Source organism: Neofelis nebulosa, chromosome 9 (assembly GCF_028018385.1).
Source record: "Neofelis nebulosa isolate mNeoNeb1 chromosome 9, mNeoNeb1.pri, whole genome shotgun sequence".
Lineage (NCBI taxonomy): Eukaryota > Metazoa > Chordata > Mammalia > Carnivora > Felidae > Neofelis > Neofelis nebulosa.
Genome location: NC_080790.1, coordinates 23,604,088 through 23,622,406, shown reverse-complemented (window position 1 = coordinate 23,622,406; position 18,319 = coordinate 23,604,088). Strand labels below are relative to the sequence as shown.

Here is an 18,319-nt window from a genome sequence, read left to right as displayed (position 1 = left end):
ACAAGACCGGCGGTTCCTTCTGTAAAGAGATTGAATTAAGTCTTTCTGGTCTTAGGGACATTGGACATCACTGAGGATGAATTCTCTACTATAAACAGGAATATATATATCCCTGTTTATAGGTATGTATGTATATATACATATATATACTTAAGTCTACCTACTTAAGTTTATTAAGTCTACTTACTTAAAAATGTATCCCCCCTTGGCGTGCCTGGGTGGCTCAGCTGGTTAAGCATCTGACTCTTGATTTTGGCTCAGGTCATGATCCTGGGGTCATGGGATTAAGTCCCACGTTGGACTCTGCACTAAGCATGGAGCCTGCTTAAGATTCTCTCTCTCTCTCTCTCTCTCTCTCTCTCTCTCTCTCTCTCTCCCCACTCTTCCTGACTTGTGCTCTCGCTATCTCTAAAATTAAAAAAAATAGGGGGACGCCTGGGTGGCTCAGTTCGTTGAGCGTCCAACTTCGGCTCAGGTCATGATCTTGCAGTTCATGAGTTCGAGCTCCATGTTGGGCTCTGTGCTGACAGCTCAGAGCCTGGAGCCTGCTTCAGAGTCTGTGTCTCCCTCTCTCTCTGCCCCCTGCCCCCATTCATGCTCTGTCTCTCTCTCTCAAAAATAAATAAACGTTAAAAAAAATTAAAAATAAAATAAGATAAATGTATGCACCCTTCTTCCCCTCAGTGACAGGAACATGGCAGAAGGTAGGAGTTGACCAAAGGGTTCCTCATTGGAGGAGCTGACCAATGAAGAGAGAAATTCCAGATGCTCCAAGTGGCAATAGTCTAAACAATGGTGATCCAAAGGCCCTCATCCCAGAAACCTGTAATTGATACCCATGTAAGGAAAAAAGAGCCTTTGCAGACGTGATTGATTGAGGATCTTGAGGTGGGACAGTCATCCTGGATTATGTGGGTGGACCCTAAATGCCATCACAAGGGTCCTCATAAGAGGCAAGCAGAGGGAGATGCCACACACAGAGAGGAGGAGACAATGTGAGCACAGATAGAGGTGGAAGATATGTGACCACAAGTCAAAGAATTCTGACAGCCTCCAGAAGCCAGAAGAGGCAAGGAACAGATTCTCCCCTAGAGCCTCCGGAGGGGGTGTGGCTCTGCAGACACCATGATTTCAGTCCAGGATATGGTACTGATTTTGGACATCTGGCCCTCAGGGCTGTGAGAAAATAAACTTCTGTTGTTTTAAGCCACCAAGTTTGTGGCAGTTTGTGACAGCAGTGACAGGGACCGATACCCAGTGAAACATGCAAGCCAGCTGCTCCCCCACTGGATAAGATCTACATAGAACTTCTCATCGGCTTTGTAATGTCCCCGTAATAAAATATGAACAGCCAGCCAAGAATCAAGAAATGCTTGAGAGAAGATTCTAATCTGAAGGAAACAAATATATAAAGAGGAATTTGGAGGCAGAAAAATGCAGAAATCTTAGGAAAACTTCTAAAAACTATAATATCCTCAGAAAGATAAATTGTTGCAACCATAATCTAAGGACAAAAGATTGTTTAAAACAAGGGTTTTAGAGAAAAAAAGTTCTTAGAAATAGAAATATGAGAGAGCCCTCAAGGAGGTGGAGCATTAGTCTCCTGAAGCTCATGTGAGCAGCACACAGCCATGTTAGGTCAGGTGGTCAAGGTCAATATCTATAGTGATAGATCATGTTGGTAGCATGTGCCCTTGATATGATGTGACGAAAACGGCGTTTAACCTCTGTGGTCTTTCTCCCCACACCCAACAACTCTAGTCTAATCATAAGAAAGCAGACAAATCCCAAATGGACATTCTGCTAAAGCCCTGACCAATACTCCTCCAAACTGTCAAAGTCATCAAAAACAAGGAAAGCCTGAGAAGTTGCCAAAGTCAAGAGTAGCCTAAGGAAATATGACAAATACATAAAATGTGATATTCTAATGGTGACCTGGAACAGAAAAAGTAAATGCCAGCAAAGGCTAAGGAAATCTGAATAAACTATAGGTTCTAGTTAATAATGATGCCTTAATATTGGCTCATTAATTGTAACAAATATACCATACTAATGTAAGATGCTAAAAGTGGGGGAAATTGAATGTGAAGAATGTGAGAACACTATTACCTTCATCCTTCATTTACAATCTAAAACTATTGTTAAGAAAACGTTTATATTTTAATATGATAATAGGCATGTAAAAGTAACAGAAAGGTTGGAAGTCAGAGTTGAATAAATCTTCTAGAAAATAAAACAACTATGAACCAATGGGATATGTAGGAAAGAAAAGAAAAGAAAATTAAGAAGATTAGACCCATTAGATCCAATTATCTGACAAATGGGAGTCCCAGAAAGAATGAACAGAAGAAGCGAAGGGAATAAACATATCAAAGAAACAATTCAAGAGGATTTTCCAGAACAGAAAGGCATACATTTCCAGAATGAAAGTGTCCACCAAGTGCCAAGCGTGGTGAGTAAAAAGAGCCACGCAAAAGCACGTCATCGTGAAATTTCAGACCAGTGGTGTTCAAGATTTTGCAAGCTTTCAAGGAGACAAATAATAATAGTAAAAAATGATCAGAGATTAAAATAGGGAATCCAAATGGTTTCGAGTTTCTCAACAGCAACACAGGAAACCAAGAGGACAATGGACAAACGTCCTCCAAATTGCGAAACACATCAGAAGACGGGGGAGTCACAATGATCAGAATCCCCTTCCTGACCCATGTTTTGATGATGTGAGCAGGAGCCTTTGTTGTTTTAAGTCACTGGGATCTGACTTACCCAAACCCAGTGGATCACAGTGGTCCTGGGATCAGCAGCCCCAGCATCACCTGAGACTTGTTAGAAATGCAGGTGCTTAGCCCTCACCTCGGGCCTAATGAAACAGGAGCTCTAGGGGTGGGGCCCAGCAATCTGTGTTTTAAGGAGCCCTCTGGGTGATTCCATGTGCACCAAAGTTAGAGCATCACCAATTACCCTAGCCAAATGCAGATAGTAAGTTCAGTAATTAGGTAACCGTTCTGAACACATGTCTATCCTGTGACCCAGCAATTCTATTTCCAAGTGTCTACTTTAGAGGTTGACAAAAATGGATTTGGGCAAGGATGTTCATTTGCAACACTGTTTATAATAGAGAAAAGGCAAAAACAACTTAAGTATCCCTCAAACGGGGGATGGGAAATAAATGGTGGTTTACCGATATCACAGAAAACTATTTAGCAATATGAAAGAACACACTAAACCTGCATGTATCAACATGGATAAATCTGTATGCAACCTTTATTGAAAGAAAGACAAGTTCCAGAAAGGGGTGGGATATCATTATGCATAATTTTACAATACAAAAGCCAAGTCTATAATACAGATTTGTTATTATGCTTTCACACATTGCAGAAACTCTGCAAACATAGATGGGAATGTTACATTCCAACTTCAGTGAGGGAAGGGGAGGGAGGGGAGGAGGAGAGGAGGGAGGTTGGGACTTAACTGTATTTTTTTTTTCTTCAAAAAAAGAAAAGGAGACTGGACACAAATAAGACAAAAGTTTAACATCTAGGTACAAAATTATCTATTATATTACCTTTCCTTTTTAAAGCTTACATTATTTCCTAATTAAAATGCTTAAAGACACAGATAAATTGCATAACCTCGGATATTGATGAGTGCCATGGAGACAAAAAAGCAGAGGATAAAGAGTGTGGGGTGGAGGGGCCTGAGGAGGGAGGCTGTTTAGTACAGATGGTGGGGAAAGCTCCATGGAGGAGGTGACAGCCCAATGCCTGAATGGCAGAAAGATGGAAAGATCTGAGAGGAAGGCTTTCCAGGCTGCGGGGAAAGTCAAATGTAAAAGGCCAGTGGCAGAAGCAAGATGAGCTTGTTTGAGGAATGAAAACAAGTCTTCATGGCTGGAGTTGGTGAGCCTGAGGGCCAGTGACAGTTGAGAAAGAAGGGCAGGCAGGGGCCGGACATGGAGTGCCCTAGGAACCAGGTTAGGGGACGTGGGTTCTATTCAGCACACAATGGGATGCCCCTGAAAGGTTGGAAGCCAGAGCTTGACAGGATCTGTAAAAAAAAAAAAAAAAAAAAAAAATCACTCTGGCTGCCAATGAAGTGATACCGGAGTGGGGCAGGTGAAGATGGGAAACCCTGCCCATTTCTGGATAAGAGAACAGAGAGGCAGGCTTAGTGGTGGCAGGGCAGCCAGTAGCCGTGGTGGGATTCGAGCTGTGCCTTGAGGGTGGACAGGATTGCTGAAAGTCAGCTGTAGAGTGGGAGGTGTGGCAAGAGTGAGGTCGAGGGCACTTCCTGGGATGGCCGCCACTGGAGAGAACAGAGGAGATGGGTTGGGTGGGGAAAGAGTTTTTGGACAAGTCCAGTCTGAGATGCCTGTAAGGCCAGTGGAGATGCTGAGTGGGCTTCTGGTCTGTGAGTCTTGAGCTCCCAGGAGAACTGCAGGAGACAGTGGGATCAGCTGGCTGGATACCTAAATACAGTACAGTAACCTTTTTGTTGTTGTTGAAGTACAGGTGACACATAATGTACAACATAGTGATTGGACGAGTGTATACATTATGCTGTGCTCATCACAAATGTGGCTACCACCTGTCGCCACACAGCGCTGTTACAATCCCACTGACTGTATTCCCGACGCTCTGCCTTTCATCCCCTTAACTTACCCATTCCAAAAGCCAGACGCACTTTTGGTTCCCATTTTTCCAAAAACTGTGCTCCAAGCTATGAATAAGGGAAAATAAAATGTAACTTTAAAAGACTGATGAGCACAGCACGATTCACGATTTTAAAACCTTGTCACCAGATTATCTTCACTGATTCAAATTCTTAAAACAATTTAATCAGCAGTTACTTAAGCTGTTTCTTTAATTTCAGGCAGAGCAAGTTTAATACCAAGAGAAGGAAGAGTATCTTGTTTTTTTGTTTTTTTTAAATACTTATTTTTATTTGGCTTTGAATGTTTTGGGGCAAAGCCATGGGCTCTATTGCTCCTACTTAGGACAGGCTTATAGGTGATTAAAGAACCATTTGGTACACAAAACATAGAACCATTTGGCACATAAAATAAAAGATGACCAGTTAAAATTGGATTTCAGATGAACAGTGAATAATTTTTTAGTATAAGTATATCCCAGGCAGTATTTGGGATATACTTGTATTTTAAAAGCATCTCTTGTTTGTCTGGAAGAAATATGGTTCCTGTATGGCTATTTGCTAAATATGACAACTCTCCTTACCTAAAATTATCAAAGTTCTATGACCAACACTGCCTCTTGATCCTTTGAACTCCAAACCAAGAAAATAAATATCTATTTGCTGTCTAATAGGCTGCTTCTCTCAAAGGATACTACAATCTATTTCTCTAGCTACCTAGACAGGCAGAAAAAAGATAGCTGGAATTCATTATGCCTTACTGCCAGGTTGTTTGCATGATTTTGCCTATTTTCTTTTGCCTTGAGGGAAGACAAACCACCAAACTGAGAAGAATATATACACCAGGCAATTTATAGTTAGCAGAATCAAGAGATCTAATAACGTATTCCAGTCTGTCTCAGATTAACTGTATAATAACCTCTGCTTTAGAATTCTCACCTGAAAAATATGGACAATATCTTTGCCCAATGCTCCTCACGAGAATCTTTGAAATTTCACCAAGATGATGTACTTTTTTTTTTCCTTAGGAGATGGAGAAGCTATAGTTCTCTACAGTTTTTGATAGAATATTTATTAACATCTGAAAACTACAACCAGATGCAAAAACAAGGATAGACCCTTTTTTTTTCTTTTTGCCAAAAAGCTAAGTAAGAAATTAAAGGCTAAAATAAAAATTTTAGTCAAAATATGAAAGATGATGCTTCTGGAACATGATAGCATCATTTTAAAGTTTATTTAAAACGGGGGCACCTGTTAAGCGTCCAACTCTTGGTTTTGGCTCAGGTCATGATCTCACAGTTCGTGAGTTTGAGCCCCACATCAGGCTCTGCGCTGACATCTCAGATCCTGCTTGGGATTCTCTCTCTTTCTTTCCCTGACTTGCGCTTATGCACTTTCTCTCTCTCAAAATGAATGTAAACATTAAAAAAATAAAACTAGGGATGCCTGGGTGGCTCAGTCAGTTGAACGTCCGACTTCAGCTCAGGTCATGATCTCACGTTCCGTGAGTTCAAGCCCCACATCGGGCTCTATGCTGACGGCTCAGAGCCTGGAGCCTGCTTCAGATTCTGTGTCTCCCTCTCTCTCTGCCCCTCCCCCACTCATGCTCTGTCTCTCTCTGTCTCAAAAATAAACATTAAAAAATTTTTAATAAAACAAAAAAATAAAGGTCATTTAAAACAGATTAACAAATGAGAATTCAACTACATTTCTTAAGGAAAAAAGTGTCCTACCAGATATTGCAACATAAATACACAAAATGTAACACAGAATGGCATCATGCAAGGAGCAGGCAAATAGATGAAGTGAATAGAGAGCTCAGAAAAGACGTGTTTTTACTCACAAGTCAATAGTCAGGGGGAAATTATTCTATGAATAGTATTAGAGAATTGGTTGTTTGCAAATGATTCAATGTAGACCCTTACCTCACACCACACACCAAACTAAGTTCTCAAATCCAGCTGGAGAGGAAGAACAAATACAACTTAGAAGAAAACAGCAAATACTCATCTAGTCTTTGGTGAAGGGAGGATTGTACACTCTATAAAACAGATGGAGGAAATCACAAAATTTTAAAAAATAGATTTGACTACCTAAAATAAAAATCTTTGGGATGCTAAAAAGTGGAATTAGAAAGCAACTGATAGAATTATTTCAATTTTGGATAAAGGTTAGTATCTCTGATAAAGTAGGTCTACAAATAAAAAATAAAATTAATAAATACCAAAACAATATGGTAGACATAAATGGGCAAAAAAATACAAACAATTCATGGGGGGGGGGGGAAGGAAGCAAATATACTTGAGAAAACAACCATGTTCATTATCAAGTCAATAAATATAATCTAAAGGATTCTACCATTTTCTACCTTAAAATCAGCAATAATTCTCATTTTTGATAAGAATACTCAATGTTGGGGAGAATGTCTGATGCATTATGGCATAGTGCTGCTTGGTGATTGGGAATGACACATTTGGAAGAGTGGAAGTGGACAGTATGTGCCAAGAATTTTTTGGTGTTCATCTTCTTTTGATCTAGTCATTTCTACTAGAATTATCCTAGATTTTACTAGATTATCCTAATCCCAAATTTGAAGAATTTTTCCTAAGGAAATTGTTCTTTTAAAAAATGCACAAAGATGTTCATCACAGTCTTTGAAATATTGTAAAAAATTAAAAACAATATGGAATGATTAGGCAAATTATGGCACAACTACTCCAGGGAATGTTTTGGGACCATTTCAAATGTTTCTATTGACATAGAAAATGTTTATCCTGTAATGGAAACTGCAAAACAGTCAAGGTTCAAAATTCCTTATTAAATATAACTGCAGTGATGTAAAAAAAAAAAAAATCTAAGTACAGGAACTTGACTGAAACAAAAAAAGAACATGCTAACAATGGTTACCTTTTTATGGAGCATCGCATGTGGCTACTTTCTCATTCTTTTTGTTGTTGTTCTCCATATTAAGAATTCCCAATTTGGGAAAATGTGTAACAAAAGAGTCAAATTTTATATCTGTATGTGTATGTCTTTGTGTGTCCCTGTGTGTATGTCTATCTATCTGCGTGTGTGTGTGTGTGTGTGTGTGCGTGTGCGCATATCATATCTTCTGTTCTGTACACAGGTCCTTTGGAGTGCTGCTGTGGGAAATATTTTCTCTTGGATACATGCCATACCCTAGCAAAAGCAACCAGGAAGTTCTGGAGTTCGTCACCAACGGAGGGCGGATGGACCCACCTAAGAACTGTCCTGGGCCCGTGTATGACTCTTTTGGGAACATTTCTACAAGTTGCTAAGGATGATTTTCCTTTTAAAAAAATATTGCAGCCACATATGCTTTTTTAAGATGAAGGGGCAGATGGCTGACCTCATTTAATATGCCCCAGGATAGGAGTGTGTCTGTGACTTCCGTGAGGAGGGTTAGTCTTCCAGCCCCTCGAAAGCAGTAATGTCATGACTTGAAAGGTTATCTACTGACTGGAGGCTGTGGAGTCACCAGGCTCCCCCACACCTCTTAGGAATCTGTGTCCCAGACTCCACCCCGGCTGCCCTATGCCATCTGTTTCAAGTCACCTTTAAAGATTTCCAATCCCTGCATTTTCTGCTGTCTTGTCGGGCATCCCTCACCTCCTTCCCACAAGCAAGGCAGATGGGAAATATAATTAGAATATTCTTTCCCAGAGGTGACTTTAGTTCAGAAATGGAATGAGAGGAACCATATTTCATGTAAACACCAGGACGTCTGTTAATGAGCTTTGGTGTTCTAATAGCCTTACACCTGGGCGCGATTCCTTGGCCCAGCGGCAGAGGGCGGCATATGCCAGCCACATGGGACATAGATGAGTTTTCACTCTCCAAGACAGTGCCACCTCTGGTCCCCCTGGGAAAGTGCTGGGGAAACTATTTTTCACCCTTGTTTCTCCCGGTTTTAATGAGTGTGCTTACTCTTCTTTTAGATACCGGATAATGACCCAGTGCTGGCAACATCAGCCTGAAGATAGGCCCAACTTTGCCATAATTTTGGAGAGGATTGAATACTGCACCCAGGTATAAACTCTTTTCCCTTTGACCAGCATTTATATGGAAAAGATGGCAAATACCAAAATGTGAAATGAAAGTTAAACCAGCCAGGAAATAGGGAGTTGCAATCACTAGAATGGTTGTTTATCTCTGCAGTAAAATGACGAGTGCCTCAGTTTGCCCGGTTTGGAAATAAATGCTAGTTACCGCCTCTTCCTTCACCAACACATGACACAGTTTCAGACACTCAATAATATTAGGGAATCAGGACTCACAAGTGTTGACTAAAACCCTACTGGGTAACTAATGGTTTTGTAGACAAAACTGGAGCTTCAGAGACGTATGGGAAACACCTGCTCTCAAACAGTTTATGATGTGGCTAGAGAAATGCTAATGTGAAACCACTGCCAGTATATAATTGTTAAATCCTATGCCCAATGACCTATATCAGAGGGATTCAAGGGAGGAACAACGTGATTCGTGATTCGGAGAAATTGTAACATCATCAAAGGCGTTAGTACAGCATCTGTAATACGCAAATCACTTTCCATGTATTCCATTGTATCCTCAGTCAGGAACACAAAATATCTCCACTTTCCAGATGAGTTGAGGCTTGGAGAGGTTTCTCCAAGCCACACAGCTTCCTAGCAGTACTTTCAAAAAGGACTCTAAATTCTCCCTCTTCTACCCCATTCTAGCAGACTATGCCTCCTACCTCAGGAGAAGAGAAGCTAAGAATTCATTTCCCCCCCCCTGCCTGGACATCTACACCCAGTCTCACCCCCTTCCCCACGTGTCAGTGGAGGTGGAGCCCCTCCACCTGCATCACCAGCTGCATGGTGCCCCCCTGTCCTCCCCCAGGAGTCCCTCCACCTGTACCACCAGCTGACCCTTCAGGGATGCTCCCTCCCTGTGGCAGTGTCACCTCTCCACACATCTTTCCCTCTGTCGGCTCTCATTCTGCCAGGATATCTGACTCTCGAGAGTATTTCAGAAGTCAGACAATGAGCCACGACCTCTCTAAATCACCTTAGTTGTGACAGGAGACACATACATGTTCAAGCCACATCCTTCATTGCCAGCACCAGAGTCTCACCCTTCCAGCATCTTCAGTTCAAAAGTGAAGGCACTGGGGCAACTGGGTGGCTCACTCAGTTGGGCGACAAGACTTCAGCTCAGGTCATGATCTCACGGTTCGTGAGTCCAAGCCCCACATCGGGCTCTGCGTTGACAACTCAGAGCCTGGAGCCTGGAATCTGCTTCGGATTCTGTCTCTGTCTCTCTGTGCCCCTCCCCCACTCTCACTCTGTCTCTCTCTCTCTCAAAAATAACATAAAAACATAAAAAAAAAAGTGAGGGCACTGGCATTTATCTAGATATCAAGTTATTTGGGGTTCTTTCAGAAAACTTGGTGTTCTGTGAATGGCATTTTAGGTTATTGTTATACTAATGGAATATACCCACTTAAATGTGTGTGTGTGTGTGTGTGTGTGTGTGTGTAGACACACTTCGGAGTAATTTTTCTCCAAAGTATATAACATCCCTCTTAAAAGCAGGTAATTCTGTACAAGTATATTTTGAATGACTCCCCCCATAGAGATTAATAATTAACAGGGAAAGAACTAAAGAATACGAGAACCAGGATGTAGTTATTTTTATTCTCACACTCCTTGTTGACAAATCCTGGACCAATGTGCTCTTCTGCAAAACTGAAGCAATGGCTTTCCCAATTTGCATAAAATATTAAAGAATTAAATTCCCCCAAGTTTAAGCTTCCTTCCACAAATTTCCTTCCAATCTCTGGCAACTGCTTCTGCCTTTCTATATTACAATCCACTGCTATAAAAATGATCTAGCACAAAGTCGGGTTTGTAAGTGGTTTTCCTCACAGCACTGCAACATTTCGTGGGTTTCACAAAGAGGCTGAGCGTATCCAGGCCAGATAAAGAACCACTGTGTAATCTGCACACACAAAGATGTAACAGGGGGAAAGTTATCATCAAGTGTAGCCCAGCCAAATATCAAAATGGAAGGTAGCTAGGAAGAAAAGAGATCTTTTTTTTTTTAATGTTTTTATTTTTAAGGGAGAGAGACAGATAGTGAGTGGGGGAGGAGCAGAGAGGGAGACACAGAATCCAAAGCAGGCTCCAGGCTCTGAGCTGTCAGCACAGAGCCCGATGTGGGACCCAAACTCATGGATAGCAAAATCATGACTTGAGCCGAAGTCGGATGCTTAACCGAGTGAGCCACGCAGGTGCCCCGAGAAGACAGAAATCTTTTTTTTTTTAATGTTTATTTTTGAGAGACAGAGAAAGAGCATGAGAGGGGGAGGGGCAGAGAGAGAGGAAGACACAGAATCCGAAGCAGGCTCCAGGCTCTGAGCTGTCAGCACAGAGCCCAACATGGGGCCCGAACTCACAAACCACAAGACCATGACCCAAACCGAAGTGGGGTGCTTAACCGACTGAGCTATCCAGGTGCCCCAGCCTAGAAGAGATAAATCTTGTAAGCCAACACGGCGTTTGTGTCTCCTCTCCTCCCTTCCCCTCCCTCTTGTCCTGCGTGCATACACACGTGTGCATACACATGCGTGTGCACACACACACACACACACACACACGAAGTCAAACACACAGACTTTTGTAGTTGAAGGATTTTATTGGGAATACACTGGAATAATTTTTTAAACTGATTTATATTTTTTTTTAACCCTTGAATCTGCAAGATTTGCCCAAGGTGGTGGGCATAGCCTGCATAGCCTGTCCTGGTCGCCTCCCCTGCCCCGGGCAGTTGGCTGCTTCCCAGCACCTGACACTTCTATACTAGGGTTTCCTCTGCGAGCTCTTCAAGGATGCGGATGATTCCCGTTCACTTCCTATTCCCCGGTGCCTATGAATTAAAATATTCCCAATAAACGCTGAATGGTTTCTTCATCTGTAAAGTAAGTTTGGATGAGACCATCGCTAAGGGATCTTCCAGATCCAACAATTCTGTGATTCAGCATCTTAATCGGTTTGTTTCTCCCACCTGTAGGACCCAGACGTGATCAACACCGCTTTGCCCATAGAGTATGGCCCACTCGTGGAGGAGGAAGAAAAGGTGCCCATGAGGCCCCAAGACCCGGAGGGTATTCCTCCTCTCCTAGTCTCCCCTCCACAAGCTAAACGGGAGGAAGGGCAGGATCCAGCTGCCCCGCCCCCTCTGCCTTCCACTTCCTCTGGCAAAGCCTCCAAGAAACCCACGGCCACGGAGCTCTCTGTTCGTGTCACCAGGGGGCCCGCCGTGGAAGGGGGACACGTTAATATGGCGTTCTCTCAGTCCAACCCGCCATCAGAGCTACACAAAGTCCAGGGATCCAGAAACAAACCCACCAGCCTATGGAACCCAACTTATGGCTCATGGTTTACAGAGAAACCCACCAAAAAGAACAATCCTCCTGCAAAGAAGGAGCACCATGAGAGAGGAAACCTGGGACGTGAGGGAAGCTGTACCGTCCCACCGAACGTTGCAACTGGCAGACTTCCGGGCACCTCTCTGCTCCTAGAACCATCCTCGCTGACTGCCAACATGAAGGAAGTGCCTCTGTTCAGGCTACGTCACTTCCCGTGTGGAAATGTCAACTATGGCTACCAGCAACAGGGCTTACCTTTGGAGGCCACCACTGCCCCTGGAACCAGTCATTACGAGGACACCATTCTGAAAAACCAGCCTGGGCCCTGAGCCCACTGGCACTCATTTATCTTCCTTGGGAACCCTGAGCCTGTGGAGGAGGGACAGGAAATGGCTCCCCCACAACCAGAGACCAAACGTCACTTTTCATTTTGTGCCAACTTGTTTTGAAGTGCCACAGAAACAGCTGTATTTTCAAAATGCTTTAGGAAAAGGTTTCGAGCATGGGTTCATCTCATTCTTTCAAAAGAAGAAAAATATCATAAAGACAAGCGAGAAACACAAGGCCCCGACTTGGGGGCGTTTGATGTATGCTGCCTCCTGCTTCTCTCAAACTGTGTGTGCTCTGCCTCAGTGCAGTCAGAATTCGCTGCTTATGTGTCTCATAGTCGGAGTCATGGGTGGCTCCTTACCTTGCTGATGTGGACCGGGACCACTTGAAGAGGGGGGAGGGAACAGAAATAAAGGAGGTGCTTGTAATGGGCTGGCACGGGGAAAGACATTCATTCTTTACCGGGCAAGGAAAAATCAGAGACAACTAACTGAAATGTCCCTTTAGATGATGTCCAGATGCTTTCGATTGCGCTGATTCAACGATGATTGTAAAAACATGAATAGTTACGGTACCATCAAGAAAATGTGAATACACTCATGTGAATGAAAAGCAGATATTCAGCGTACTTTGAATATGATACAAAACACCGTACGTACAGATCCAGAGATTCAAACATCCTGCTAATATACCTCATGCCTTAAGAAAACCCTCCTACTAAAAAGGGGAAAACTGAGTGTGAGGATTCCTACTGGATTGAAAACTCAAGATTTGCATTATCACTTACTTAATTTAAAACTTTCCACTAATTAAAATAAACTCTGATCTTTTAAAAGCAAAAATCTTAAGCAGCAGTGATACATTGAAGCATAGAAACCCATCCCTTCACGGGCCTAGGTATCAATACATCCCCGGCCAAAACCTTCCAACAGTTTCCATCATGAAAGTTACCACGCTGATGTGTCCACCTGCAAATGACAGGCGGGTCACTGGAGTAACAGGCCGTCAGTGGTCCTGAGGAGGGGTGCAGTGTCCTTCCTTCCAGTGTTCACCTACGTTCATCCCCCTGCATCATGTGATCCCAGTGGACGAGGGGACACACATCTGCTCAAACATACATAGCATCGTTTGTCTAGCTACCAAATGCAGACCGAAACACAGAATTCTTCTTCTGGGGGGGGCAGAGAGGAGAGGGGCTGGCGTGCAGAGACTGACACTGGCATGTTGTCGTGGGGGCTCTGAACTTGTTTTTCACACATTATGTTTATTTCCACGAAAACGAACTGGGGACCAGTTGAATTTGACACACACACACCTACGCAACAAGGCTTTACCAGTGAATTTTCACGTCGTTCTTTCTTTCCGCTGCTCCTCCGGCCCTTTGCTCAGCTTCTTTCCTGGTGGTAGCTGTGCCAAAGCACTGCTTCGGGAGGAGAGCATTTTCCATTCCTTGCTAGGCTCCGAGCATTCCCGAGCAAAAGGACTATATGTACATATCCGCCTTTTCCCCCACCGCCCCACTTTCGTCCACATCACAAGTATCACTTTGGATGTGGGAAAGCCATTCTGTTCTAGGCCAACGCTGGACAAGTGTCCATTCTTTCTATGGCAGATGCCTTGCCCTCGTCAGTGGTTCTGCACATCTGATACCCTCAACACCACTTTTTCTTTATCTTAACTGCCAAAAATAATCAGTACAGTTCTGGCTCATGCCAGGTACAAAAGTAAACAGTCCAATTATGTAAACATTAATCTAACTCATAAACCACCTAAAGGGGCCCAAGAGTGATACTTTGAGATGCAGTCTCCTAAAGGATAATGACAGGGGAGCTGACAAGAACTGAGAAGAACGATTTCATTTTAGATCTGTAACACCAGTAACCAGTTAAACAGGGAGCATGCTACATGGCTAAACAGCCAACTCTTTATTGTCATTAATGGTGGGGGGGAGGGGGGGGCGGAAACTGTATCCCTGTCTCTTCTTAAAAACTATAAATCCATTACATTTTCAGGTTGTGCCTTACTACCACTGAGTTTGATTTGCTGATTCTAATTGTCTTCATTGGTATCAATTTTCATGTAAATGATAGTCAAGTCTTAAAAGCCTGTATACGTGGATAAGTAAATAAACACCTCCACACTGAGATATGACCTCAAGATGTTTCATTTAACTCACTGTAAGCCCTAGGTATCACCACAAAATTAATCCCAACTACTGTCCACTCAGTATTGCCCCGGCCAGAAGGCCACGGCCATTCATACAGATGCCAGAGATGCTCTTGTTTATTCACTATGATAGAAGAGTCCGACCTAGAGCACAAACAGACACAATGACAGTTTAGAGAAGCCAGGTTAGTTAAACCATAAGCTAGAATAACTTATTTATATTCCGTATCCGTAAGGAAGCTCACCACAAGTTCACAACCGTACCACTGGGAAACTGGCAATCTGTAAGAGAATGACCAGTTTAATATGTGGCACCTCAAAATCACAGCAAATCAAAAGAGCGGGAATAAACTTAATTTTTCTTAAAGAGTATGATCTACGTAGTAGTCAGGAGACTGGATTCCCTCTCACCAGTTAGGGTGCGAGTCCCAGCTCCCCTTGGGGTATCGGATCTGCCTGGACCTCAGCACCTCCGTGTGCAATGGGGAGAATGGTTTCCCTTCCTCGCTGCCCCTCATGGAGATTACGAAGTGTATACAAGCACAAGGCACTGGCTCGGATGCCTCCTCAATTCCCAAGTGATCTGGGCTGGGTGTGGGGAGAACTTCCAAAGTCACAATGTGCCTCTATGTCCCTGCCCTTGTACCCACCCCTCTGGGCCTCCTGGTTCTCCTGTTCGTACCAGGTTTGGTTTCATCTGCCACTTGTTTAGTAACAGTAGCAAGAACCTGCTAGAACCCAGTCCTTTTCAGCTCAAAAGGATAAGAAGACTCTATCACACTTAAAACTTGGCTTAAATGTTAAAAATAAGCACCACAAAAAGGAAGATACTTCATCAGTTTGAGCAATTTTTTAAAAATTTTCTGGCTGCTTCATATAATACTTGGCAAGCTCTAGAGCTATAAGAGATTGTAACTGCAGATTAACTTAACTTTACTAAGAAATTCGAGGTGATCAGACTACTTTAATAGATTCTCTCCAATAACAGCAAGATTAACATTCACATGAGCTTTGTGGACCTAAAAACAAGATGCATATAAATTCAGACTACCCTTGATAACAGACTCCCCATGACAAGACTCATAAAACTGTATGAAGTGTGTTGTCAATCTGTCTTTAGCTAATGACTCTTTAAATGGGTCCCCAAAGAACATACAATTTGACTTTGCTAAGTTCATCGCAGCAGATGGTTGCCCATGTTGTGCGAACATGCAAAACAAAACCCAGCATTCCCGTAATCCTCCATAGGATGCCCTAAAATAAAAGAGAATTATTGAGAACAAACAGTAAGGCTTCTATTAAGATTCTGTTTTCCTTTGGTATCCTGAGTAGGTGTATTTCACTTTTAATGCGCTACCCAAGCACAAAGCTATTTTTAGCTCTAACTTAATTTTGAAACATTGGAAAAGTTCAGTGTAAGAACAGACCATTACCTACAATGCGGGTGGGGGGCAGGAAGGAACACGAACTATAACCACACAACCGAAGCAAGGACTTCCCCGCTCTTCAGTGTTCAGTAAACGTAAAACAAGTGTTACCCTTCAGGTAAAGATGCGCTACCGGGCTAACCTCGGAACGACCGCAAACACCAGAGTCTGTAGTGCTGGCCCAAAGTCCACTTCTCAGCTGCCTCTGTTGCCCACGCTCTAGCTATCCCCCTTACTCCATCTATCTACCAAGGCTACTGCCTCCTTGAAAGCAATTACAATTATTTATCCTGCCATCACTCCAGTGCTCGCTCAGAGGCACGTCAGCTGGTATTAGTTGAAAGACAGTCGTATTAAACGAACTCCCACTATGCTTCAGCAACTAGTGTATGTTGCTAGAGTCTAGAATGTTTACGTTTTAATATCTGCCAATATAGGTGAATAGCAGATTGACAGAACTTCAGATGATTATAATATTTTGGCTGGTTTAGCTCTCAGCACCTCCTTGAGAGATGGCAGGCAGACCGGGCAGCAGCTAAGAGCCCCGGGTGCAGTTACCAACCCCTGTGACTCAAGCAAGTTAGGTGAACCCTCACTTTCTCACTTAACAGTATGAGACTTCACCTCTGTGTGAGGCAAATCCCAACACCCGGCCCCAAACCCACAGGAAAGGAGTGGTGTGTGGGCACACGTGTGTGCCTTTCATTAACCTTGACACCTTGACCCCTAATGCATTGGGAGCCAAGGCCAATTAATTCAGTGTGTCATCCCAGTAAGCCAAATTACGTTTAGTCTTTATACAGAAGCGGACCAGAAAGAAGTTTATAGTCTCAGTTCTGTTTATTCTTTCTATTCAAAGATCTCTTTAGCAAACCATAAAATTAGCGAAGAAAGTTAATCGGGCGGTTTCCTGAAAGAAAGCAGCAGGACTATGAGAATCACGTCCGTTTAACAACCTTCACGCCTTCGGCACCACACCACTCACTTCCCTTAATGTCTGTTACAACTGCAGACTTATTGGCAAAGTAAAATCATAAAACTTATCTTTGGAAGGTTCTCTTTTGCCACACCCGATATTTCACGATAGGTCTGATGCACTTCCTGTCCACTGCCAATTTGCACCTCCCGCTCTCCACTCCCAGAGCCACAGAACAAAGCCCAGAATAAGCCACAAGTTTGGGACCAGGAGGTGTCTGCGGAGTCAGGCGGTCCTAAACGAGGATAACGGGAGTCCGCTCTCCCAATTACAGAGGATTGGACAGAATCCCTCTTCTCAGGTTTATAGACACACCTACTGTTACTGGATAGCAAGTCTTTGAAACTTGTTGCAGATAATATGTCTTCACAGTGCGTCTAGAAATAGGGAATCTCCAAAGAGAGCCAGTTCAAATGTCCCACCGAAAGATGAAATTGTGAAGACTGCAGGCAAATTTTCTACATCTTAGTACCTCTACTCCTTGAGAGAAAAAAAAATTAACACTTTTGCATTATTTCAAATAATATTTGTACAGTGTTTCACAGCTCTCGGAAGAAATAGAATAACGTTAAAGGCAGATTCTTTTTGCACGCATATGCACCACTAAGCAGCTGGTCAAGTTTCATGCAAGACAGGAGCCTAGTGCACAGTATCACACTGGACTCTCCTTGGTCACACACCGGGCAGTGTGAAGTGAGGCCTCCCGAAACTCCAGGCGACTTCTTTATTCCCTAAACTCTATTCCCTTCAAGAAAGGGGCAGGAGGACTTGAGAAAATCACAATCCTTCGAACTGATACACAATCTATTGGAATTCTTATTAGAAATTCACTTTCACTAGCAGGGTCAGTAAAGGGGGCTGGCGTTTTTCACTTTACTCTTCTCTGTTATCTGTAATGCAAAATTCACTTTCCCTGCCATCGATATGGGACTTTTTGTGGCTATCAGGATTCATTTTAAAATCCATCTTAGGATATTTTTTTCCAAAGATATTGGAGAGTAACACCTCTCCTTCATAACGAGAACTGTCAGGGGCAGCCAATGTCAGTAGCCCTGCGTACTGAGATTTAAGCTGAATCTCAGAAGTCATATTTAGAACAAGAATAAAAAGAATGCTTGAAGCTTTGTGTATCATTTTAACATGATTCATTTCTCTGCCAGTCTGGTTTGTTATGTAAAGAGTAATTAGCTCAGTCCTGAAGAAGGTAAGTCTAGTTCGAGGAAAGCCAGCCTCAGTTCTGTTGGGCTGGAGCTCAAAGAACTTAAGCTCTAGGAGATTGGCTCGGGCCAATGAGGACACAGCATCTGGGTACTGACACCCCCTACGCTCCAGAAATGAGTAAAACTCAAATCCAGT

At 43.0% G+C, this 18,319-nt stretch overlaps 1 protein-coding gene across 1 annotated transcript in view; it reads left to right on the top strand.

Moving 5' to 3' along the window:
• The window catches only part of ALK (ALK receptor tyrosine kinase), a 679,865-nt gene extending 665,327 nt beyond the window's left edge, over nt 1–14,538 (top strand). Inside the window, exons 27-29 of the mRNA XM_058682930.1 lie at nt 7,778–7,912; nt 8,610–8,700; nt 11,707–14,538. Of these exons, the coding sequence (XP_058538913.1) occupies nt 7,778–7,912; nt 8,610–8,700; nt 11,707–12,393 (913 nt within the window). The 3' untranslated portion in view covers nt 12,394–14,538. The remainder of the gene's footprint in view (nt 1–7,777; nt 7,913–8,609; nt 8,701–11,706) is intronic.
• Nucleotides 14,539–18,319: the final 3,781 nt, after the last annotated feature.